This window comes from Schistocerca americana, chromosome 6 (genome assembly GCF_021461395.2).
Source record: "Schistocerca americana isolate TAMUIC-IGC-003095 chromosome 6, iqSchAmer2.1, whole genome shotgun sequence".
NCBI lineage: Eukaryota > Metazoa > Arthropoda > Insecta > Orthoptera > Acrididae > Schistocerca > Schistocerca americana.
In genome coordinates, this window is record NC_060124.1 from 118815130 (window position 1) to 118840427 (window position 25298).

Sequence of the window (25298 nt, forward strand, 5' to 3'; positions counted from 1 at the left end):
TCGTCCCTAATAATTATTCTGTAAACAAAGCAGTCTGTTGTGGACTGCTCTAGGCAGCACAAGCTCCGTCCTGCTGCCACCGCTCGAGTGTAACGGTCGATGAAGTTGCATATGCGAGGCACAGAGGCAGCATTGCAGACTGCAGTGATCTCAGAGGATGATAGATGATTCTAGCAACATTGTATACCATTGCACAGAATTAATAAGTTGCTACAAGGTTACTCTAACAGGTAGAGGTTGGCTCTGAGCACTATGGGACTTAACATCTATGGTCATCAGTCTCTAACAGGTAGAGGCTGAGCACAAAACAACTTACACCTTTAAAAAATTCATGGGAACGAAAAGGTAGAATTTATTCGGCTCAAACTTTAACACGTTTATAGAAGATCTCTGTAAGTTTCTTTTACGTATGGGTGCAATTCTTGCAGGCTCCGGTGGTCAATGTTGGTCTAGCCAACCACAGCGGGAGATTATGCTTCACGCTCTAACTTCTCCACTGATATGTTGGCAATGACGATCAAGGACAACGACAACTCAGAAAGTTTAATTTTTAGTGATGGAGGCACGTTTCAAACTAGTGGCAAAGTTAATAGGCACAATGCTTGCTTTTAGGAAACAGAAAACCCTCATTTCTCGCTCGAAAGTAAGTGAGTTCCGAGGAAGATATACAGCCCCTCTTTTTCACGGAGAAAACCGTCACAGATGTGCTACCGCTCAAAGATCACAATGTCACACCAAAGTCGGCAACGTGTTTCGGTATCACAGACACAGTGATGCGGTTTCAACAATTGGACGCGCTCATGAAACACCCCGGCTCTCTCAGCACTGCAGCGCCATCTCACGGAGATAGATGTAAAGCCGAGCATGGACTCTCTCGACCAAGTTCATCACCTTCGAAGAACCAGTCAACATCATCTACTTGGGACTCCAGTGCTATTCAAGTCTCAGATGGAACTGTACTTGTGTAAATGTTGAACTTTTACATCAAGAGAAGAGTTTGTAACTGTGTGCATCAAGTGATGCTTCATTATTGAAACACAGACCTAAATATTCGGCTCATTCATGTTGCAATGAATGTACAACGTTAAGGAACCGTCTGTACTTGCCAAAATGTTGAACTTTTACTTCAAGAAAGGAGCTTGTAATTGTGTGCATCAAGTGATGCTTCATTGTTCAAACACAGACCTAAATATTCGGCTCAATCCTGTTGCAGTGATTGTACCACGTTAAGTAAACCGTTGTGTCATTCTCGTAATTAAGTGAACTAATGTTACGTATGTTGTAGTTACGATCAGCCAACTCCCAGAATAATCAAACGACCCACAGTTTTGACTGGACGATTGCAGTTTCTTCACGTCGTAACCAGAGGCATTTGCTACTGTCGAATGCATTAGATGTACATACACACGTCATGTAATACGCGTAAATAACTGGCCGCTGATATGCGTACGCGGTGATGGCACCGATAGCAACCCATATGGGTTCCATAGGATTTACGTCAGGAGAATTTGGTAGCCGAGACATCAACGTCAGCTCACAATAATGCTCCTCAAACCACTGTAGGACGGTTCTGGCTCTGAGACACGGACAGTTATACTGCTGAAATATGACATCGCCATCAGGGAATATATCAAGCATAAAGAGACGCAAGTGGTTCGCAGCTGTCAGATGTTTTCGATTACTATCACAGATTCGATGGAAGCGTGGGATAATCTCCCAGCTGGCTGGGGTGGCCGAGCGGTTCTAGGCGCTACAGTCTGGAACCGCGCTGCTGCTACGGTTGCAGGTTCGAAACCTGCCTTGGGCATGGATGTGTGTGATGTCCTTAGGTTAGTTAGGTTTAAGTAGATCTAAGTTCTAGGGGACTGATGACCTCAGCGTTTAAGTCCCATAGTGCTCAGAGCCATTTGAACCATTTTGAAAATCTCCCATAGCACAGCACCGCTCCCTCTAGCCTGCGTACGTGGCGTGCTGCACGTTTTGAGCCGCTTTTCATCTCGATGACGGCGCTTGAGGTAACGACCATCAGCCTAGTGCAACAAAAATGTGATTCACTTGAATAGCCGACACGTTTCAATTGATCGACGGTTAAGCTCCGATGGCCCCTTGCCCACTACAATCGTAACTGACGATGTCGTCGGGCCAACAATAGAATACGTAGGTCTGGTATGCTGCGGAGCTCCATTTTCAACAATGTGCACTATTGGCCATTAAAATTGCTACACCGAGAAGAAATGCAAATGATAAACTGGTATTCATTGGACAAATATGTTATACTAGAACTGACATGTGATTACATTTTTACGCAATTTGGGTGCATAGATCCTGAGAAATCAGTACCCAGAACAACCACCTCTGGCCGTAATAATGGCCATGATACGCTTGGGCATTGAGTCAAACAGAGGTTGGATGGCCTGTACAGGTACAGCTGCCAATGCAGCTTCAACACGATACCACAGTTCATCAAGGGTAGTGACTGGCGTATTGTAACGAACCAGTTGCTCGCCCACCATTGACCAGACGTTTTCATTATGTGAGAGATCTGGAGAATGTGCTGGCCAGGGCAGCAGTCGAACATTTTCTGTATCCAGAAAGGCCCGTACAGGACCTGCAACATGCGGCCGTGCATTATCCTGCTGAAATGTAGGGTTTCGCAGGGATCGAATGAAGGGTAGAGCGACGGGTCGTAACACATCTGAAATGTAACGTCCACTGTTCAAAGTGCCGTCAATGCGAACAAGAGGTGACCGAGACCTGTAACCAATGGCACCCCATACCATCACGCCAGGTGATACGCCAGTGTGGCGATGACGAATACCAGCTTCCACCTCGATGTCGCCAAACACGGATGCGACCATCATGATGCTGTAAACAGAACGTAGAATCATCATAAAAATGACGTTTTGCCATTCGTGCATCCAGGTTCGTCGTTGAGTACACCATCGCAGGCGCTCCTCTCTGTGATGCAGCGTCAAGGGTAATCACAGCCATGGTCTCCGAGCTGATAGTCCATGCTGCTGCAAACGTCGTCGAACTGTTCGTGCAGATGGTTGTTGTCTAGCAAACGTCCCCATCTGTTGACTCAGGGTTCGAGACGTTGCTGCACTTTCGTTACAGCCATGCGGATAAGATGCCTGTCATCTCGACTGTTAGTGATACGAGGCCGTTGGGATCCATCACGGCGTTCCGTACTATCCTGCTGAACCCACCGATTCCATATTCTGCTGACAGTCACTGGATCTATTATCCTCCTGAGCCCACCGATTCCATATTCTGCTAACAGTCATTGGATCTATTATCCTCCTGAACCCACCGATTCCATATTCTGCTAACAGTCATTGGATCTCGACCAACGCGAGCAGCAACGTCGCGATACGATAAACCGCAATCGCGATAGGCTACAATCCGACCCTTATCAAAGTCGGAAACGTGATGGTACGCATTTCTCCTCCTTACACGAGGCATCACAACAACGTTTCACCCGGCAACGCCGGTCAACTGCCGTTTGTGTATGAGAAATCGGTTGGAAACTTTCCTCATGTCAGCACGTTGTAGGTGTCGCCACCAGTGCCAACGTTGTGTGAATGCTCTGAAAAGCTAATCATTTGCATATCACAGCATCTTCTTCCTGTCGGTTAAATTTCGCGTCTGTAGCACGTCATCTTCGTGGTGTAGCAATTTTAATGACCAGTAGTGTACGTTGAACGGTGTGCTGCGAAACACTTATGGCTGCACCAGCATTGTGCTCTTTCGGCAGATGTCACAGATCACCGTCTATTATACTTTACAGATCAGACAAGATTCTCAACCACACGTTCTCTGAAGAATCATAAACGTCCTACCATTTAGAGCCTACTGCTTTCACTTTCTACGTTAGGACGATCCCCCGTCCGTGTCTGCTCCCCTTACACAACATCTTGGAATGCATCGTGTTGTCTCCAGGTTCGTCCCGCGGGCTTATGAGTCAAGACCAGAAAGACCGACTCGCAATCTGTGAAGAGCTTTAGGATCGCGCAGACGAGAACTAGATGTTCCTTAAGAGAGTCGTAACTAGTGATGAGACGTGGGTCTTTGGTTAATGATGTTGAGACCAAGGTTCAGTCTTCACGATTGTTCGGGAAAGATTCTCCAAAACCAGAAACAGCTTGTCAGGGCAGGTCAAATATCATAGCCATGCCGACAGTTTTCTTTGACTTTGAAGGATTAGTTCGTCATGAATTCGTGCCGTAGGGACAATCTGTCAATCGATGGTACTATCGGAACGTGTTGCGATCCCTGCGAGAAAATGTGAGAAGGAAACGGCCTAAAATGTGGCGTATCAGTTCATGGCATCGCGATAACGCACCCGTACTTTCATTCCTGTTGGTGCGTGACTGCTGCACAAAAAACAAAATCACTATCCTGCCTGATTCTCCGCTCTCTGCAGACCTGGCCCCTGTGGGCTTTTTTTTATTTCCAAAGTTGAAAACCCCGTTGAAAAGACGAAGATTTTTCAAAGGTACACAACATAAAATAAAATTCGCATACAGCACTTCACGTGATCCAGCAAGAAGCGAGCCAAGACTGCTTCCGGAAGTTGGAAACGGCATTGGGAGCTGTGCACCAATTGTGGAGGAGAGTATTTTGAAGGATACCATGCACAATACGCAAAGGTAAGAATAGAAAAATTTTGTGGATAAAGTTTAAATTTTTTTTTTAACAGACCTCGTTGAGGTAACCATAGCAAACCATGATAATGGTTGCTATTGTTTTTGTCTCCGCTCATAAAATGATAACAGAACACAACCTCGCATGTTTCATAAATACCTGTTTTGGACAAAAAATTATAGAGGAAACACGGTAATGGGTGTACTTTTGGGAATATGAACGAATACGAGCAATAAGATTTTGTTTAACTTTGCAGTCGAGTATACTACAGTACCGAGCGAGAAACTTGGTTTCGCTTATATTGATTTAGCAAATCAGCCTCTGTTTTTCGTGCGTGACTCTTGATTTTTATTTCAGACTGTACAAAAAATAGTAACTGTTATTCAGCAATCGTTAACTCGCAAGTCTAGAAATAACAGTCGGTACAGGATTGCCTCCCAATGAAAACGAGATTGCAGCTTCGCGCCGACTGTTCCACTGCGACAATAGCCAGTGAGAGTAAAAAGGAATTTCATTTTGCTGAGGTTATTTACGTCCCATTCAGCCCTAGATGAGTCACCGGCACAATAACCGGAAACCTACGCATCGCAGTGGTGAGCCGTCTTTTTCCGACGCAGATAAAGGAATACCAGATTAAAGTATTTGCGCATCCATCAGATTGCTAATTTTTCTCTGATAGCTCTAAGCGAGTGCCTTCTGGAAACAAGATTATCCTATACCGGCTCAGAGGTTTCTGTAAAATTACACGCTTTCAACAATAGGACCACAGGCGATGAATCACACTCGAACCTACTAAGAGTCATGATTGAAGAAACGATGAAGGTAGCAAATCTTGCAAACGGACTCTACAACGAAAAAAATTATCTCGGTACTTGTGATGCACTGCATTTTTCATTAAGCTAACGGTTTCAAACTCTTTCGCACATCGTCTCCAGATGTAAAAGTTGTGCTGCCACACATATTTTGTTCTAAATGGTGTTCTTTAGCACAGTACTGCGGTGTAAAAATAGTATGATACAACAGCCTAGCGTCCGATACTGTTTCTTATGGCTACTATATCTCTTCATATTGTTAACAATATAGAAGCAATGCAAATATTACAATGAAGCGCCAAAGAAACTGGTGTAGTCCTGCGCATTCAAATACAAAAACATGTAAACAGGCAGAATACGGCGCTGCCTGGAGCAGTTGTTAGATCGGTTACTGCTTCTCGAATAACAGGTTATCAATATTTAAGTGAGTCTGAACGTGGTGCTGTAGTCGGGGCATAAGCTATGACTCACAGCATCTTCGAGGTAGAGGTCAAGTGGGAATTTTACCGTACGTCCATTTAACGAGTGTACCATGAATATCAGGAATCCGGCAAAACTTCAAATCTCCGACAGCGCTGCGGGCGGAAAAAGATGCTGCAAGAACGGGACCAACGACGACTGAAGAGAATCGTTTAACGCGACAGAAGTGCAACCCTTCGCAAATTTCTGCAGGTTTCAGCGTCGAGCCGTCAACAAGTGTCAGCGTGCGAACCATTCAACGGAACATAATCGATATGGGCTTTCGGAGTCGAAGACCCACTCCCGTACATTTGATGACTGATGAAAGCTTTACGTCGCGCATGGTTCAATTGGTTCAAATGGCTCTAAGCACTATGGGATTTAATATCTGAGGTCATAAGTCCCCTAGACTTAGAACTACTTAAACCTAACTAACCTAAGCACATCACGCACATCCATGCCCGAGGCGGGATTCGAACCTGCGACCGTAGCAGCAGCGCGGTTCCGGACTGGAGCGCCTAGAACCGCTCGGCCACATCGCCCGGCAGTCGCGCATGGACCTGTCAACACTGACATTGGACTATTGATGACTGGAAACATATCGCCTGGTCGGAGACGTCTCGTTTCAAATTGTATCGAGCGGATCGACGTGTACAGATATGAAGCCAACTTCATGAATCCATGGACCTTGCATGTCGGCAGGGGTCTATTCAAGCTGATGGAGGGTCTGTAATGGTGTGGGGCGTGTGCAGTTGGAGTCATATGGGACCCCTGATACGTCTAGATATGACTCTGCTAGGTGACACGTACATAAGCATTCTGACTGATCACGTGCATCCATTCGTGTCCATTGTGCATCCCGACGCACTTGGGCAATCCCAGCAGAACAATACGACACCCTACACATCCAGAATTGCTACAGAGTGTCTCCAGGAATACTCTTCTGAGATTAAACACTTCCGCTGGCTACCGAACTCCCCAGACATAAACATTATTGCGCATACCTGGGATCCCTTTCAACGTGCTATTCAGAAGAGAACTCCACCCCTTGTACTCTTACGTATGTATGGAGAGCCCTGCAAGATTCATAGTGTCAGTTCTCGTCAGCACTACTTCAGACATTAGTGGATTCCACGCCACTTCGTGCTGCGGCACTTCTACGTTCTCGCGGCGGCCCTGCACGGTATTAGGCAGGTGTACCAGTTTCTTTGGCTCTTCAGTGCATATTCTTTCAAAGAACACAACTTCGAGATCAGCATTTTATTGATGGTTGACAATATACACATGGTGACAATTATTGAATTATATGAAATAAGATCGTCATAACTCCGCACGGTTTGCGTTGGGATGTTCAAACAGCACGGCTGACCGCGAGGTATGGTGAGAATTAGTATGCGCAAATATGGTTTGCTTTAGCGACGAAGCCCACTTTCATTTGGTGGGTTCGTCAATAAGCAAAATTGACGCGTTTGGGGGCTGAGAATCCGCATTTAGCGATCGAGAAGTCTCTGCACCCTTAACGGTAGACTGTGTGGTGTCAAACGTCCAGTCTCGGAATAATCGGTGCGATATTCCTTGATGAGTAACGAACGGCACATGACGGTTTTGAAAGATGATTTCATCCTTATTATCCAAAGTGACTTTGATTTCGGGTATATGTGGTTCATGACGGAGCTCGGCTCCATCGAAGCAGGAGAGTGATGTCCTGTAGGAGCACTTTAGGGATCGCTTTGTGGCTTTAGGGTACCCAGAGGCCACTGGCCTGAGCCTCGATTGGCCGCCATATTCTCGGGATATGAACAGATGCGATCCCTTTTGTGAGGCTGTATTAAAGACAAGGTGTACAGCAACAACCCCAAAACCAATGCTGAGCTGAAAACGGCCATTCAGGAAGTCATCAACAGCATGAATGTTCCGACACTTTAGCGGGTCATGTAGAATTTCGCTTTTACTTTGCGCCATATCAGCGCCAATGAAGGCATGCATATCGAACATGTCATAATCGAAATCCGTATCTGTTACCCTGTATCTTGATATGCAACACAACTCTGTTACTAAAAGATAATCTTTGCGTAGTAAGTTACGTAGATTTCTCATATAATCATCAGTTCTTAATGTACTCGTATCAACAGAGTACGTCCTCATATTACTACTCTAATGAACGTTCTGTTTAATCATAATGAAGTCAGTTGCATACTGGTATCGAAATCATGTCCGGCCCCGGTAACTGAGTGGTCAGCGTGCCAGAATGTCAGACCTAAGGTCCCGGGTTCGATTCCCGGCTGGGTTGGAGATTTTCTCCGCTCAGGCACTGGGTGTTGTGTTGTCCTAATCATCATCACTTCATCCCCATCGACGCGCAGTTCGCCGAAGTGGCATCAACTCGAAAGACCTGCACCAGGCAAACGGTCTACCCGATGACCCTAGCCACACGACACTTCATTTTCATCGAAATCCTGATGTGTTTTAACTGCTGATTTTCAATTTATCCTATGGACAGGTGAATTCCGTGTCAATCTAATGTATAGCTCTTAAGTATTTCAACATGTTTTACATGGTCAACTTGGAAACTTATTTGTTTTAACCTTTGTTGACATTGGTCGTTTATTCTTGTTGACGTAAGATGATTGGTACGACGGAAAGCGGTAGAAAATAAATATGATGGGCAAACATCTATTAGGCGCACTACGAATGTAGTGTTGTGGACATGTTGGGAATGTGGATCTCGCGGGGAGCGTGCAAGGGATAAGTCCCTGCAGACGCACTATCTTCTGTGCCCGCGGTGGCTCAGATGGATAGAGCGTCTGCCATGTAAGCAGGAGATCCCGGGTTAGAGTCCCGGTCGGGGCACACATTTTCAACATGTCCCCAATGAAGTGTATCAACGCCTGCTTGCAGCTAGGGTGTCTATTTAATTATCATTTCATTTCTAGCAAAGCTGCATGGTCATCCACGGTAACTGTTCTTTTGGGAACAGATACTACCGTCATATATATAGTTAAAAAGAAAATAAATAGTAAGCTTGTACAGCTGATGGTAAACACGCAGTTCTTCAAATTCCTTTCAGTTGCATCGAATCGTCTCATTAAATTGTAAGTATATATGACATTTAAAAATGTGTTACTTTTACCACATCCTTGAATACTATTTCACTTAAGACCTTTGAAAGCAACATTAGCACATCACTTCTTGTTCTAATATGTGTTGCCTGTTGTATGTATTACCTGTCCTTTTACGGAGTATTACTCAACCTTTTGAAACTCCTCGCAATATGCTAGTTGAATGAAACGAGAATATAATCAAACCTGTTTCGTTTTCTAAGTGGAAAAACTTACCCGATGCCTACAGCCTATTGCCGCTGCCATCTGCCATTTTAAGAATTTATGCAAACTGAATGGTCTCTTCAGAACAGCGAAATATTTAGCGGGAGTTTCTTGCTTATGTTTCACTTCATAATTTGCTGACCATCTTGTTATTAAATTTCTTTCCTTTAAAAACTAATTCATCACTTGCATTCTATAGCGTTTCAGTACTAAATGGTAATAAAAGTGGCACAATTTTTGCTCTATTCCCAAATAAGAATATAGTTAAACGCGGCGTCCAAGTTGCTAAATACTGGCATGGAGGCTATATGAGAGTATTATGGGACGTTTTTCCCCTGAATTTCAGTGGAACTAATGCGATAAATAAGTAGCTGATTGCTTGTTTAAGTATTTGCTTTTTCTCTAGAATACAAACAACGCATTCGAGCATCACCTCACATTTCCAAAGGCCGCCCTCGCTCCATGTGAATGCTACCTGCCGTGCTGCCGCATCCATAAACCTGTCGTATTTCTGCCGTCGCGTGGCGTACTGCGGCGCCGATCACGCTGAAATAACGTCTTGTTTTATGGCCCTCGTCTCTAGAACACGCCTCTTTTTAAGGGCAATGGGTTTCTGGGAGCGTGGCTGTCGCTTCGAAGCAGGTATCGTAATTGGCAGCAACGGAACACATTTCGATCGTGAGGGCACCCACGCGCTCCGTAGCGACCGCTGCAACGCAGATGTCTGTTGTACACTTATGTTCAGAAAAAAGAGAACACGTTCTTATTCACAGGACATATACGTTAGTATGTTCTGTAGAAATGATTAGCGTTTGAATCACGTCGGCCAACGGGTTTAAGGTTAACATCGATATCGCTGCGAAACACCAAGCTGAAATGTGCTTGTGGTTCTCGTTGTCGCTGTAAACCGAAGGTAATGGATCGGTGTGACTTCAGAAGACGTGCAGGATGCCTCGCAGACGTATCAGCGAACCGTACCATCAAATCAGTGATCTTGAAAGAGGACACATTATTGTCATCAGGAATGTGATGCATCATCTGGGAAATTGCTGCTCGTGTGGACAAAGTGTTTCGGTAGTGCAACGGGTGTATGCAAAATGGTTGAACGAAGGCCGTAGAGCCGGCCGCGGTGGCCGAGCGGTTCTAGGCGCTTCATTCTGGAACCACGCGGCTGCTACGGTCGCAGGTTCGAATCCTGCATTAGGCATGGATGTGTGTGATGTCCTTAGGTTAGTTAAGTCTATTTAGTTTGAAGTCTATGGGACTGATGACCTAAAATGTTAAGTCCCATAGGGCTTGGAGCCATTTCAACCATTTGAAGACCGTAGAACACGACGAGATGGGTAGGACAGATCTGCGTCCTCCTCGGTTCTGACGCAACAGCGGAGCACATCGTACACTGTCAGTCGTGACAGTCCGCCGCCGTTTATTACGGCATGGGTTACGTGCTTGTTGTCCGTTTCTCCGCTGGTGGCAGAAATGGCATCAAATACTGTTTTCGGACAAATCCAGGTTATGTTTTCTATATGGCACATTTACTTGACTGAAGCTGTTAGTATTCAGGGCCTGCCTGTTCCCTTTTAATTAAATTAAGAGCTATTTCATAATTTGGGTTCTGAAACTTTTATTGATCAAGGCCTACTTGTTTTTATTGCCATATTATTGAGATCTGATATCTTACTCAATGTGTGTTGCAACTCACTGAAATTGTGATTGCCAAAGGCCTACCTGTTTCAGAGGTATTTATGTCGATAAGGTAGTAACAGGAAATTACACTTGATTTTACAATGACCCTCACCTTGCTCCTTACATCCCTTTATTCATAATTGTAGGTTTTAGTGTCGACGAGAGGTTGAACTGAATCTTCCTACTATTATTCTGTAATGTCATACACCGTTGTGTAAGATCCAGTTTGAATGCAGCCGCTGAGATACGTAACTCGGGTCTGTCACAGTGACTGGCTACTTATGGGCCACCATACAACGCGAAACACGTAGCAACTCGCACGGGAAACTACTGTTTGAGAAAGCGAAGGCAAGGCTTCGACTCACTAAAATAATTCTACGGGAGATGAAATTCATTCTGGGGGTAAATTCTTTCTTTGCAATGTCTTGAATCATCAGGCGAACTTTACAAACAGGACTGACTTCATCAGGAAGACGAGTTCAGAAATAAGGTAACGAAGCAGAACTTATTTATTTTTAAACATTGCGACTTATTCCCACGTATAATTAACGTATGCTATACTTTGATCGCAAATTTTCCTTGCGTCGCAAAATATGTTACGCCAGTATATGCACAGACTACACACAGATCACTATGCCTAATGGAGGAATTCGAGGAGATATGTAAAACCAGAACATTTAACGTAAATGTAACTCCATTCTAGGTACAAGAGCGTGGTACGGTAGCTGCTCGACGACTTGTAGTAATGCTATAAAGTTCAAATGTGTGTGAAATCTTATGAGACTTAACTGCTAAGGTCATCAGTCCCTAAGCTTACACACTACTTAACCTAAATTATCCTAAGGACAAACACACACACCCATGCCCGAGGGAGGACTGGAACCTCCGCCGGGACCAGCCGAATAATGCTATACCAACAACGTTATATTGATATTGTTTTGTTAGGTAACAAGTTTCGACGTTCCAATAACGTCATCTTCATGCTTGTAGCATGAATGACACCAAGTACCACTCGTGCATGTATAAGACAAGACACCAAAACTCGTATCTGGTTCCGTAGATATCCCAAATTCATGAGTATGTGTGCTCTTCGCACACGTGACAGTAACATTTTCAAGCGTTAGTATGTGAATTCTCTCTTTCTCTGTCTCTCACTTTGTGTGTGTGTGTTTTTTTCTGGACTGACATTCACGGTTTACCAAACTTACGTTCTTCCTCTTAAACACATTCATCTCACAGAAAAAGACATCACCTTTGCTGTTTGGCGGTCTATAGAGAAAACCCTTTATCATCATATACATTTATCAGTGAACGAATGTAAAAAAAAAGGTTTCGTACGTTGTCCTAATTTTTGTAGACTTCATTACACAGCATGTAAACATCCAATCTACATCTCCATGATTACTCTGTAGTTCTCAATTAAGTGCCTTGCAGAGGCTTCATCGAACTACCTTCACGTTATTCTCTACCATTCCATTCTCTAACGGCACACTGGAAAATCGAGCACTTAACTCTTTCTGTCGAGCTCTGATTTCTGTTATTTTATTATGGTGCTCATTTCTTCCTACGTAGGTGGGTGCCAGCAAAATATTTTGTCATTCGGAGGAGAAGGTTGGTGATTGAAATTACTCGAGAAACTCCTGCTGCAATGAAAACCGCCTTTGTTTTAATGACTGCCACCCCAACTCACGTATCGTGTCCCTGGCACTCTTTCCCCATTTTCATGATGACACAAATCGAGCTGTCCTTCTTTGAACTGTTTCCTCCGTCAGTTCCAACTCATGCGGATCCCATACCGCAGAGAAATACTCAAGAAGGGGGACAGACAAGCTTGGTGTAAGCAGTCTCTTTAGTAGACCTGTCGCACCTTCTAAGTGTTCTGCCAATAAATTGCAGTTTTTGGCTTGCTTTCCCCACAACATTGTCTATGTGATTCTTCCAATTTAATGTTATTCGTAACTGTGATCCCTAAGTATTTATTTAAATTTACAGCCTTTAGATTTGTGAGATTTATCTTGTAAAAGAAATTTAGCGGATTTCTTTTAATACTCCTGTGGATGAGTTCACGCTTTTCATTACTTAGCGTCAATAGCCACTTTTTGCACCATATAGATAACTTGTCTAAATCAGTTGCCCATTGTTTTTAATCATCTGATTACTTTACAAGACAGTAAATGACATTATCATCTGCAAACAATCTATGAGGGCAGCTCAGATCGTCTCATACGGCGTTTATGCAGATCGGGAACAGGAGAAGGCCTTAACACTTCGTTGGGGAACGCCAGATATCATTTCTGTTTTACTCGATAAGTTTCCACCAATTACCCCGAACAGTGACCTTCCAGACAGGAACTCACGAATTCAGTCGCACAACTGATGCGATACTCCACAGTGAAGCAGTTTGATTAGAAGTCGCTTGTGAGGAACTGCGTCACAAGACTTCTGAAAATGTACAAATATGGAATCAACTTAACGTCCTCTGTCAATAGCACTCATTAGTTCGTGAGAATAAAGAGCTATTTGTGTTCCACAAGAACGATATTTTCTGAATCCATGCTGACTATTTGTCAATAAATCGTTTCCTTCGAGGTAATTCATAATGTTCGAACACAGTATATGTTTCAGGATCTTGATGCAAATCGACGTCAGTCATATGAGTCTGTGATTTTGTGGATTACTACTATTCCTTTCTTGACTATTTATAGGACATGTGCAGCCTTACAGTCTTTAGGTACGAATTCTTCCTCGAGCGAGCGTTTGTACAACATCGATAAGTATGGAGCTATTCTGTCAGCATAGCCTACGCTGGAAGGAACCCGACTGGTATGCTATCTGGACCCGAAACTTCACACTTATTAAGTGATTTCAACTGTTTCGCTACATTTTGGTTATCTACGTGTAACTTATTTATGTTGGCAGTTGTCCTAGATTAGATTTTTGTAATATTTACTTCGTCTTTTATAGTGAAGGGTCTTCGAAAATCCGTGTTTAGCAACAGCAGTACGAAGCATTCGACTGACAGAATAAATGACATGAAACTTGGAGGTAGACTTGTTAGAAAAGTTTGTGCGACAAACGAAAGCCCCCACGTGCTGTAGAGGTCAGAGCGACTCCAACACATTGCCGAGGGCGGCTAGAGAGTAGCGCGGTCTGCCGTGGAAGTTAATTGCATTCAGTGCGCGATGCTGCTCCCCACAGCCACGCGGTTAATTACGTGTTTTGACAAGTGAGGGCTGCTTCATTCCCCACATGACGCGATTTCACAAAAGCCAAGCGATGCTGTCCGCGCAGATCTCGCACGACGTTTTTTGTATTTTGCAACAAAAAGCACTGGCATTACTTTCCGCCAAGCAATTAAAATGGAGTGAGACGGAAATGACATCATCGCTGCGAGGCTGATGAAAACACAGCCGAAAGGTTTATCACAATATTTCCGTTTTCCTAAGACCACATTTTCCGAATTGTTTAAAAAAATGGACTCCCTATTATCTACACAATTTCAATGCGCAACATCGCATGTTGTATAACAGTCACTTCGTTATTATTATTCTCTAAAAGCTATGAAGGTCCCTGAGAATCCCTAAACAATAGTGTATTATATTACACTGAGGTGACAAACGTTATGGTGTAGCAACGTGCCTATACAAAGATGGCGACAGTATCGAGTACACAAGGATTAAATGGGAAGTACATTGGCGGAGCTGTCATTTGTACTCAGTTGAGTCATTTCAAAAGGTTTCCGACGTGATTATGGCCGCACAAGGAGAGTTAACAGACTTTTAAAATGCAATGGTAGTTGGAACTAAATGCATGGCGCGCTCTATTTGGGAAATCGTTAGAGAATTCAATATTCCGAGATCCACAGTGTAGCAGCGCGGAGTGGCCGCGCGGCTTGAGGCTCCATGTCACGGATTGCGAGGCCCCTCCCGCCGGAGGTTCGAGTCCTCCCTCGGGCATGGGTGTGTGTGTTGTTCTTAGCGTAAGTTTGTCTAAGTAGTTTAAGTAGTGTGTAAGTTTAGGGACCGATGACCTCGACAGTTTGGTCCCTTAGCGGTTCACACACACACACACACACACACACACACACACACACACACACACACTCCACAATGTCAAGAGTGTATCGAGAATACCAAATTTCAGGTATTACCTCTTACCATGGATTACGCAATGGAGCATGGCTGTTACATAACGACTGAGAGCAGCGGCGTTTGCGTAGAGTTGTCAGTGCTAACAGACAAGCAACGCTGCTTGAAGTAACCGCAGGAACCAATTGGGACGTAAGACGAACTTATGTGTTAGGAAAATGCGGCAAAATTTGGGGATAAAGGGCTATGGCGGCAGACGATCGACGGGAGTGCCTTTGCTAACATTACGACATCACCTGCAGCGCAGTTTCAGGGTTCGTCAGCATATTGGTTGAACACTAGACGACTGGAAAACCGTGGCCTTTTCAGATGAGTCCCGATTTTAGTTGGTAGGAGCTGCTGGTAGGGCTCGTGTGTGACACAGACCCAACGAAGCCATGGACCCACTTTGTCAACAAGGCACTGTGCGAGGTGGTGGTGGCTTCACAATGGAGTGGGCTGGGTTTAAGTGGAATGGACTGGGTCCTCTGGTCCAATTGAACCGATCATTGACTGTAAATGGTTATGCTCGACTACTTGAAGACCATTTGCAGCTATTCATGGAGGCCGGCCGGAGTGGCCGAGCGGTTCTAGGCGCTACATTCTGGAACCGCACGACCGCTGCGGTCGCAGGCTCGAATCCTGCTTCGGGCATGGATGTGTGTGATGTCCTTAGGTTAGTTGGGTTTCAGTAGTTCTACGTTCTAGGGGACTGATGACCTCAGATGTTAAGTCCCATAGTGCTCAGAGCCATTTGAGCCTATTCATGGACTTAATACTCCCAAACAACGATGGAATTTTTATGAATGACAACGCACTTTGTTACCGAACCACAGTTGTTCGCAATTGTTTTGACAATATTCGGGTGAATGATTTGGCCACCCAGATCACCCGACACGAATCCCTCTAACATTTATGGAACGTAATGGAGAGGTCGAAATACGGTGTGAAAGGGCGTCCGACACGGCACTAGGAGGTATCTCATGACTTTTGCCACCTCAGTAAAAGGCCGAACACTGATGTTAACCATTTTATTGGTAGAGAGCAGACCACATTTGCACTTGCGACCGCCCGAGGAACATCCAAAACAAAATGTCCATCTTCGTAAAAGGGTGTAAAGCACTGTGAAAGTCTTGCCATAGAGTGAAAAACAATATGACGCATGATGTCTGACACTAGCATTTTTCCTAGGATGAGAAGTACTGTCTCTCTTCAATCTCTTTAATGCGTTATTAGCGATAAGAGAAGAATAAATTACTAGAGACATGCCTGTCTACAGAATAATCGATGGCTGCATTCAGATTTTGAATAACAGTTTTCCGTTCAAGTGAATGCGCTTCTTCTAGTGCTCTAAGATCTGTGGCCTAACAAAGCACAATGTAAAAAGCCAGTATCATTGGCGAGTACTATGTATTAATTTTTCTTTCTGTCGTTCCCTAGCAAGTGAGAAGTATTAGTTCGATTTCAAGCTGTGCTGTATTAGTAACCAACTCTTCAACAGCACGGTAAAAATTTACTTTCTTCCACTTCTTGTAAGTATTTCGACAGTAGCGTTGCACCATAAAGAGCGATGTCGATTTCTTCTCTCGCAAATCTTATAAAGCCGGATGCAGTAGTCCACCCTGTTCCAGAGGAAGCTCCTCGTCTCGCAAGGTCTGGTGAATTCACAGAGGGTGGGTTTGCTGGCAGTTGGGATCTCCAACGTTAGGCGCGTAATGGGGTCTCTTAGAAACATGGCTGCTAACGAGGGGAAGGAAGCCAGTGTGCACGCCGTGTGCATACCTGGGGGAGTCATTCCAGATGTGGAAAGGGTACTTCCTGATGCCATGAAGAGTACAGGGTGCAGCCAACTGCAGGTGGTGGCTCATATCGGTACCAATGACGAGTGTAGCTTTGGATCGGAAGAGATTCTCTCTGGTTTCGGGCGGCTAGCGGAAATGGTAAAGACTGCCAGTCTTGCTTGCGAGATTAAGGCGGAGCTCAATGTCTGCAGCATCGTCGATAGAACCGACTGTGGTCCTTTGGTGCAGAACCGAGTGGAGGGTCTGAATCAGAGGCTCAGGCGGTTCTGTGAGCGTGTAGGGTGTGGATTCCTTGACTTGAGCCATCGGGTGGTGGGTTTCCGGGTTCCTCTTAATAGCTCAGGAGTCCACTACACGCAGGAAGCGGCAACACGGGTAGCAGGGGCTGTGTGGAAGGGGCTGGGTGATTTTTTAAGTTATAGGGTCTCAGGAAACCACAGAAAGAGGGTCCGCCTAACAGGGGGCAGGTAAAACTCAATGAGGTAGTTGTATAAACGATCATTATTGTAGTTGCCAATTGTCGTAGCTGTGTTGGGAAAGACCCAGAGTCCCAAGCTATAATAGAGAGCACTGAAGCTCAAATAGTTACAGGTATGGAGATCTGGCTAAAGCCGAAAATGCGTTCAGTCGAAATTTTTTCGAACAACCTAACAGCGTTCAGAAAGGGATTCAGTACAGTTGGTGGTGGAGTATTTATTGCTGTCAGAAGTAGTTTGCCTTATAGAGAAATTGAAGTAGATAGTTCCTGCGAAATAGTAAGGGTAGAGGTTACACTTGACAGTCGGATTAAACTATTAATTCGATCGTTTTACCGACCCCCGACTCAGAAGCTAAAGTTACTGAACAGATCAAAGAAACCTTGAGTCATTTCAAATAGGTACCCGAATCATATAGTTATAGTCGGTGGTAATTCAATCTACCTTCAATATGCTGGAAAACTTATATGTTTAAAGCCGGCGGCAGGCATAAGAGTTCATCCGACATTGTACTGATTGCTTTCTCAGAAAATTATTTTGAACCATTCAGTTCATGAACCCACTCGAAGCGTAAAGGGTTGCAAAATCATACATGACCTCTTAGCAACAAATAATCCTGAACAAATAGGAAGTATCATGACGGATACAGGAATTAGCGACCACAAGGCAGTTGCTGCTAGGCTGAGTACCGTAACACCTAAAACCATCAAAAAGAAACGCAAAGTACATCTATGTAAGAAAGCTGATAAAAATGCTCTTAACGCCTTTTTAAGAGACAATCTCATTCCGTTCTGATCATGTAATCGTAGAAAAGATGTGGAATGATTTCAAAGAGAAAGTATCGACGGCAGTTGAGAGATATACACCATATAAATTAATAAGTGATGGTACTGATCCCCCCATGGTCCACAAAACGGGTCACGTCGCTGTTGCAGAAGCAACGAAAAAAGCATGCCAAATTTAAAAGAACGCAATATCCCCAAGACTGGCAAAGCTTTGCTGAAGTTCGAAAGATAGCGCATACTCAAATGCGAGATGCTTATAATAATTTCCACAACGAAACTCTGTCTCGGTATCCGGCAGAAAAAACCAAAGAGATTCTGGTTATACGTAAAGTAGGACGGCAATCTGTCACGCAGACCACTCAGCTATCGGGGCGGACATTCCCTGATGTCTTAGCAGATGTCCTACCATCCTGTCGCTTCTTCTTGTTAGGGTGTACATATATTTCTTTCCTCGCCGATTCTCCGGAGAACGTTCTTATTCCTTACCTTATCAGTCAATCTAATTTTCAACAGTCTTCTGTAGCGCCACATTTAAAATGATTCAAGTCTCTTCCATTCCCACAGTCCATGTTTAACTACCATACGATGCTGTGCTCCAAAAGTACATGCTCAGAAATTTCTTCCCGAAATTAAGGTCTTTACTTGATACTAGTAGACTATCCTTCGTGGAGAATACATCTTTTTCCAGTGCTAGTCTGCTTTTCATGTCCTCTTCGCTCCGTCCGTCAAGGGTTACTTTGCTGCCAAAGTAGCGAATTCTCTAAGTTCATCTACTTCGTGATCGCCACTTATGATGTTTAGTTCCTCACAGTTCTCATTTCTGCTCCTTCTCATTGCGTTCGTCTTTCTCCATAACTTGTGCTCATTACACTCTGCATTCCATTCATCAGATCCTGTAATTCTTCTTCATTTTCACTGAGGATAGCAACGTCATCAGCAAATCTTTCACCTTGTATTTTAATTCCGCTTTAGAACCTCTCTTTTATTTCCGTCATTACTTCTTTGATGTACAGATCGAACGGTAGGAGTGAAAGCCTACATCCCCGTCTTATACCCTGTCTTAAATTCGAGCACTTCGTACTTGGTCTTCCCCTCGTATTATTCCCTCTTGACTCTTCTACATATTATATATTACCCGCCGTTCCTTACAACTTACCTCTATTTTTCTCAGAATTTAGAACATCTTTCACCATTTTACATTGTCGAACGCTTTTTCTTGGTCTCAAATTCTTTGGACGTGTCTTGATTTTTTTTTAGTCTTGCTGCCATTAGCAATCGCAACGTCAGAGTGAACCTCTCTGCTGCCGTTATCTTCCCTAAAGCCAAACTGATCGTCATCTAATAGATTCTCAGTTTTCTTTTCCATTCTTCTGTATATTATTTTTGTCAGCAACTTCGAAGCAAGAACTGTTAAACTTCTTGTGTGACAGTTCTCGCTCTTTCCCACATTCATGTGGATGATTTATTTTCCAAAAGTCAGGTGGTATATCGCCAGATTCATACGTTCTACACACCAACGTAAACAGTCGTTTTGTTGCCACGTCCCTGAATGATTTTAGAAATTCTGATGGTATGTTATGTTTCCCTTCTGCTTTATTTGATTTTAACTCTTGCAGATCTCTTTTAAATTATGATTCTAATACCAGATCCCCTACCTCTTCTGTATCGGCTCCTGTTTGTTCTTCATCACGTCATCAGACAAGCCCTTCCGCACACAGAGGCCTTCAATGTAATCTTCCCACTTATCCGCTCTTTCTTGTGTTTTTAGCAGTGGTATTCCCATTGCACTCTTGATGTTACCGCCTTTGCTCTTAGTTTCAGCAAAGGTTCTTTTGACTTTTCTATATGCTTCCTGACAATCATTTCCTTTTCGATTTCTTCACACTTTTCATGGAGTCATTTCACCTTAGCTTTCCTACACTTGCCATTGATTTCATATCTAAGAGACTTGTATTTCTGTATTCCAGAATTTCCTTCTTTCATCGATCAACTAAAGTACTCGTATTTCTTCCGTTACTCATGGCTTCTTACCAGGTACCCTCTTTCCACCGACGATTTTATTTCCACTTCCTGTGATTGCCCTTTCCAGAGATGCCCATCCCTCTTCAACTGAACTGTCTGCTGAGCTATTCCTTATTGCAGTATCTATAGCCTCAGTAGTTCAAAAAAACGGCTCTGAGCACTATGGGACTTAACATCTGAGGTCATCAGTCCCCTAGAACTTAGAACTACTTAAACCTAACTAACCTAAGGGCATCACACACATCCATGCCCGAGGCAGGATTCGAACCTGCGACCGTAGGGGTCTCGCGGTTCCAGACTGTAGCGCCTAGAACCGCTCGGCCACACGGGCCGGCTGACGCGTAGTACTTCATTCCTTAGCACTTCCGTATCCCACTTCTTTCCGCATTGATTCTTCCTGCGTATTCTCTTAAACTTCGTATTTCTCTTTATTGTGATCTGAGTCTCTATCTGTACTTGGGTACACCTTAAAATCCAATACCCGATTTTGGAATCTCTGCCTGACCACAATGTAATTAACCGAAATCTTCCCGTACCTCCTGGCCTTTTCAAAGCAATCTCCTCCTCTTGTGATTCTTGAACAGAGTATTCGCTATTACTAGCTGAAATTTATTTGCGAACACAATTAATGTTGAAACGTCCTGGACAATTAATGTTTCTTCTCTCTCATTTCTGGTACGAAATCCACACTCTTCCGTAACCCCTACTTCGACTCCTTCCCCTACAACCGCATTCCGATCCCCCATGACTATTATATTTTCATCTCCCTTTAGGTACTGAATTACTCGTTCAATATCATCATATACTTTCTCTATATTTCATTTTCGGCTTCCGACGTCGGCATGTCTACCTTAACTATCATTGCCGGTGTTGGTTTGCTGTCGATTCTGATGAGAACCACCTCATCACTGAACTGTTCACATTAATTCACTCTATGCCTACCTTCCTGTTCATAACTAGTCCTACTCCCGTTATATTATTTTCTGCTGCTGTTGATATTACCCTGTATTCATGTGACCAGATATCCTAGTCTCTTTCCATTTCCCTTCACTGACCTCCCCTAACTCTCCGCCTTATGTTTAGATTGGCTCTTTGCCTTTCTCTTTTCAGACTTTACAGCTGCCCTACCACATTCTGTCATTCCACGCCCCAACTCGTAGAATGTTATCCTTTAGTCGCTTATTCCATCATTTTCTCAGATAACTTACCCCGTGTCAGTCCCATCCCAAAGACCAGAATGGCGGTCCGTTCCGGAATCTTTCGCCATCACGACACTTTTTCAATTACAGGGCACATGTGCTGTGGATACACATCTTGTGTCTTTAACGCATTGGTTTCCGTTGCCTTCTGCGTCCTCATACCGTTGATCATTCCTGATTCTTCCGTATTAAGAGGCAGTTTCCTATCCCGAGGGCAAGAGAGTGACAAGACGGTTGGCTGAATGAGGGGTGATGTATTAATCCGTGTGTTCCGACCCGAGGCCGAGTGTGTTTTGATTACTAATCAAAGATCTCACCCCCAGACCAATAAATGTGCCTGGTAAGTAGACGCAGTTCGGAATTAAATGACTTTTCTCCAAGAAGCACTCTTGCGAATAGCAATCTGAGCTGCGACTTGCAAAAGTTTTGGGCAGTATCTGTTTTGAGTGAGGGCAGTGCAGACCTCGTTGGAGTCGCAGCGCCCCCAGCACGACATGACGTTGATGACGTCCCAGCAGGCGCGCCCGTCGGCGTCCGTCTTGGTGACCTTGTACGTGTAGAGGCGGCGGTGGCACTCGAGCGTGGACGCCGGGTCCATGGCGGCGTCGGCCACCGCGGCGGCGGCGGCAGCGGCGGCGAGCAGCGCCGAGCACACGTACATCAGTCGGCAGTGGGCCATCCTGCAACAATCAGCACGGGGCCCATCATATCATCTAGCTAGCTATGAAATGCATTGAATAACACTGAAAATACAGTGACGGAAAAGAAATCGCAACACCAAAACATAATTAATGTGTTGTTGTTGTTGTGGTCTTCAGTCCTGAGACTGGTTTGATGCAGCTCTCCATGCTACTCTATCCTGTGCTAGCTTTTACATCTCCCAGTACTTACTGCAACATAAATCCTTCTGAATCAGCTTAGTGTATTCATCTCTTGGTCTCCCTCTACGATTTTTACCCTCCACGCTGCCCTCCAGTACTAAATTTGTGATCCCTTGATGCCTCAGGACATGTCCTACCAACCGATCCCTTCCTCTAGTCAAGTTGTGCCACAAACGTCTCTTCTTCCCAATTCTATTCAATACCTCCTCATTAGTTATGCGATCTACCCATCTAATCTTCAGCATTCTTCTGTAGCACCACATTTCGAAATCTTCTATTCTCTTCTTGTCTAAACTATTTATCGTCCATGTTTCATTTCCATACATGGCTACACTCCTTACAATTACTTTCAGAAACGACTTCCTGACACTTAAATCAATAATCGATGTTAACAAATTTCTCTTCTTCAGAAACGCTTTCCTTGCCATTGCCAGTCTACATTTTATATCCTCTCTACCTCGACTATCATCAGTTATTTTGCTCCCCAAATAGCAAAACTCCTTTATTACTTTAAGTGTCTCATTTCCTAATCTAATTCCCTCAGCATCACCCGACTTAATTCGACTACATTCCATTATCCTTGTTTTGCTTTTGTTGATGTTCATCTTATACCCTCCTTTCAAGACACTGTCCATTCCCTTCATCTGCTCTTCCAAGTCCTTTGCTGTCTCTGACAGAATTACAATGTCATCGGCGAACCTCAAAGTTTTTATTTCTTCTCCATGGATTTTAATACTCCGAACTTTTCGTTTGTTTCCTTTACTGCTTGCTCAATATACAGATTGAAAAGGATCGGGGAGAGGCTACAACCCTATCTCACTCCCTTCCCAACCATTGCTTCCCTTTCATGTGCCTCGACTCCTATAACTGCCATCTGTTTTCTGTATATTGTAAATAGCTTTACGCTCCCTGTATTTTACCCCTGCCACCTTCAGAATTTGAAAAAGATTATTCCACTCAACATTGTCAAAAGCTTTCTCTAAGTCTACAAATGCTAGAAACGTAGGTTTGCCTTTCCTTAATCTTTCTTCTAAGATAAGTCGTAGGGTCAGTACTGCCACACGTGTTCCAACATTTCTACGGAATTAAAACTGATCTTCCCCGAGGTCGGCTTCTACCAGTTTTTCCATTCGTCTGTAAAGAATTCGCGTTAGTATTTTGCAGCTGTGACTTATTAAACTGATAGTTCGGTAATTTTCACGTCTGTCAACACCTGATTTCTTTGGGATTGGAATTATTATATTCTTCTTGAAATCTGAGGGAATGTCGCCTGTCTCATACATCTTGCTCACCAGATGGTAGTGTTTTGTCAGGACTGGCTCTCCCAAGGCCGTCAGCGGTTCTAATGGAATATTGTCTGCTCCCGGGGCCTTGTTTCGACTCAGGTCTTTCAGTGCTCTGTCGAACTCTTCAAGCAGTATCGTATCTCCCCTTTCATCTTCATCTGCATCCTCTTCCATTTCCATAATATTGTCCTCAAGAACATCGCCCCTGTATAGACCCTCTATATATAATGAAACTTTGGGAATACACTAGTCTAGGTAACATTTTTAAGTGATTAACATTGCACGATCATAGGTTAATGTAAGCGCGAGATAAGCCATTGAAAATGTGAAATGCTGGCACATTAGTAACTCCTGTAACCGCCACAAATATGAATGTAAGCATGCAAATGTCACGCATTGTGTTGTATAGCTGCCGCACGTCAGTTTGTCGGATGGAGTTATGCCTGTTGCACTTGGTAGGTCAGTACAGGGACTGTTAATGCAGGTTGTGGATGACGCTAGAGTTATCGCGCCATGACGTCCCATATGTGCTCGATTAGAGACAGGTCTGGTAATCGAGCAGGCTAAGGTAACAGTATGTCGACAAATAGCGGTATGTGGGTGAGCGTTGTCCTGTAGGGAAACACTCTCTGGAATATTGTTCAAGGTTGGCAGAACAACAGCTCGAATCAACATGTTGACGTACAAACTCGCAGTCACGTGTGATAACTATGACAGTGCTCCTGCTGCCATACGAAATCGTACCCCAGGCCATAACTCAGTGTGTATGTAGAGTGTGTCTAGCATGCAGACAGGTTGGTTGCAAGCCCTTAATTGGCCTACTTCTGACCAATGCACGGCCATCAGTGGCACGAAGGTAGAACCAGATTTCATCAGGAAACATAAGCCTGCCCTCGAACGAGCTCTCTCTTGACACCGCTGAAGTCGAAAATGGCGGTGGTTTGGAGTCTCTGGAATGCACACTACAGGGCGACTGGCTCACAGCAGTTCTTCAGGTAACCGATTTTTTACAGTTCGTTGTGTCACTTGGATGCCAACTGCTACTCAAAATTCTGCTGCAGATGCAGTACCGTGCTCCATAATCATAAAGCGAACGTTAGTCTTCCTTTTCAATAGCGCCATTTGGCCGTCCAGAGCCCTGTCTTCCCGCGTCCGTGTCTTCACTTGACCACAGATGCCAGCAATCAAGTAGAGGGGCTACGTTCCTGCCAAGTCTTTCCACAGTGTCGCAGAAAGAACATCCAGCTTCTCGTAACCATATTACACGACCTCTTTCAAACTCAGTGAGGTGTTAATAACGGCTTGAAAGGCATTCTTGGCTAACTTTATCTCATCACGTCCAGTCTCAAAATTACTAAAGCTCACGACCGTTACAGCGTGTTTTTAAAGAAAACCTGATTTTTAGCATCATAGTGGCGCCACTAGCCTCTCTTATGCTACTAGGGCGAAATTTGAATAGACAACACCTTTCAGATGTAGAAACATGCCTACCAACTTTATTTTATGTCGCACAATCCCTTCATGGTGTCACGATTTTGTCCGTCAGTGTACGTTCTATACAGGCTAAACCACCGAATTGTAACAAGTTAAATAACAGACAAACTTTTCTCGGTTTACGAGCAACGTCATTCTGAAAAAAAAGAACTTGAGCCTTCCACAGTTGTCACCCCCACCATCATCATCAGAAGTAAAAACTATATACTACTGGGGCTGTTTCCTCTTTATTGTTATTTCAGTACCTCACTAGAGTGGACTGGCAGCAGATAAATCCGCTCTTCAGTCAAAGGTTTTAC

The 25298-nt window shown here is 44.1% G+C and overlaps 1 protein-coding gene and 1 non-coding gene across 2 annotated transcripts in view; one reads left to right on the forward strand and one right to left on the reverse strand.

Moving 5' to 3' along the window:
* LOC124619756 (thyrostimulin beta-5 subunit) overlaps positions 1-25298 on the reverse strand; it is a 131906-nt gene that overhangs the window by 50719 nt on the left and 55889 nt on the right. Inside the window, exon 2 of the mRNA XM_047146335.1 lies at positions 21802-22018. Within this exon, the coding sequence (XP_047002291.1) occupies positions 21802-22017 (216 nt within the window). The 5' untranslated portion in view covers position 22018. The remainder of the gene's footprint in view (positions 1-21801; positions 22019-25298) is intronic.
* Trnat-ugu lies at positions 8694-8768 on the forward strand. Its single transcript has one exon. It is a non-coding gene; the product is annotated as a tRNA-Thr (tRNA).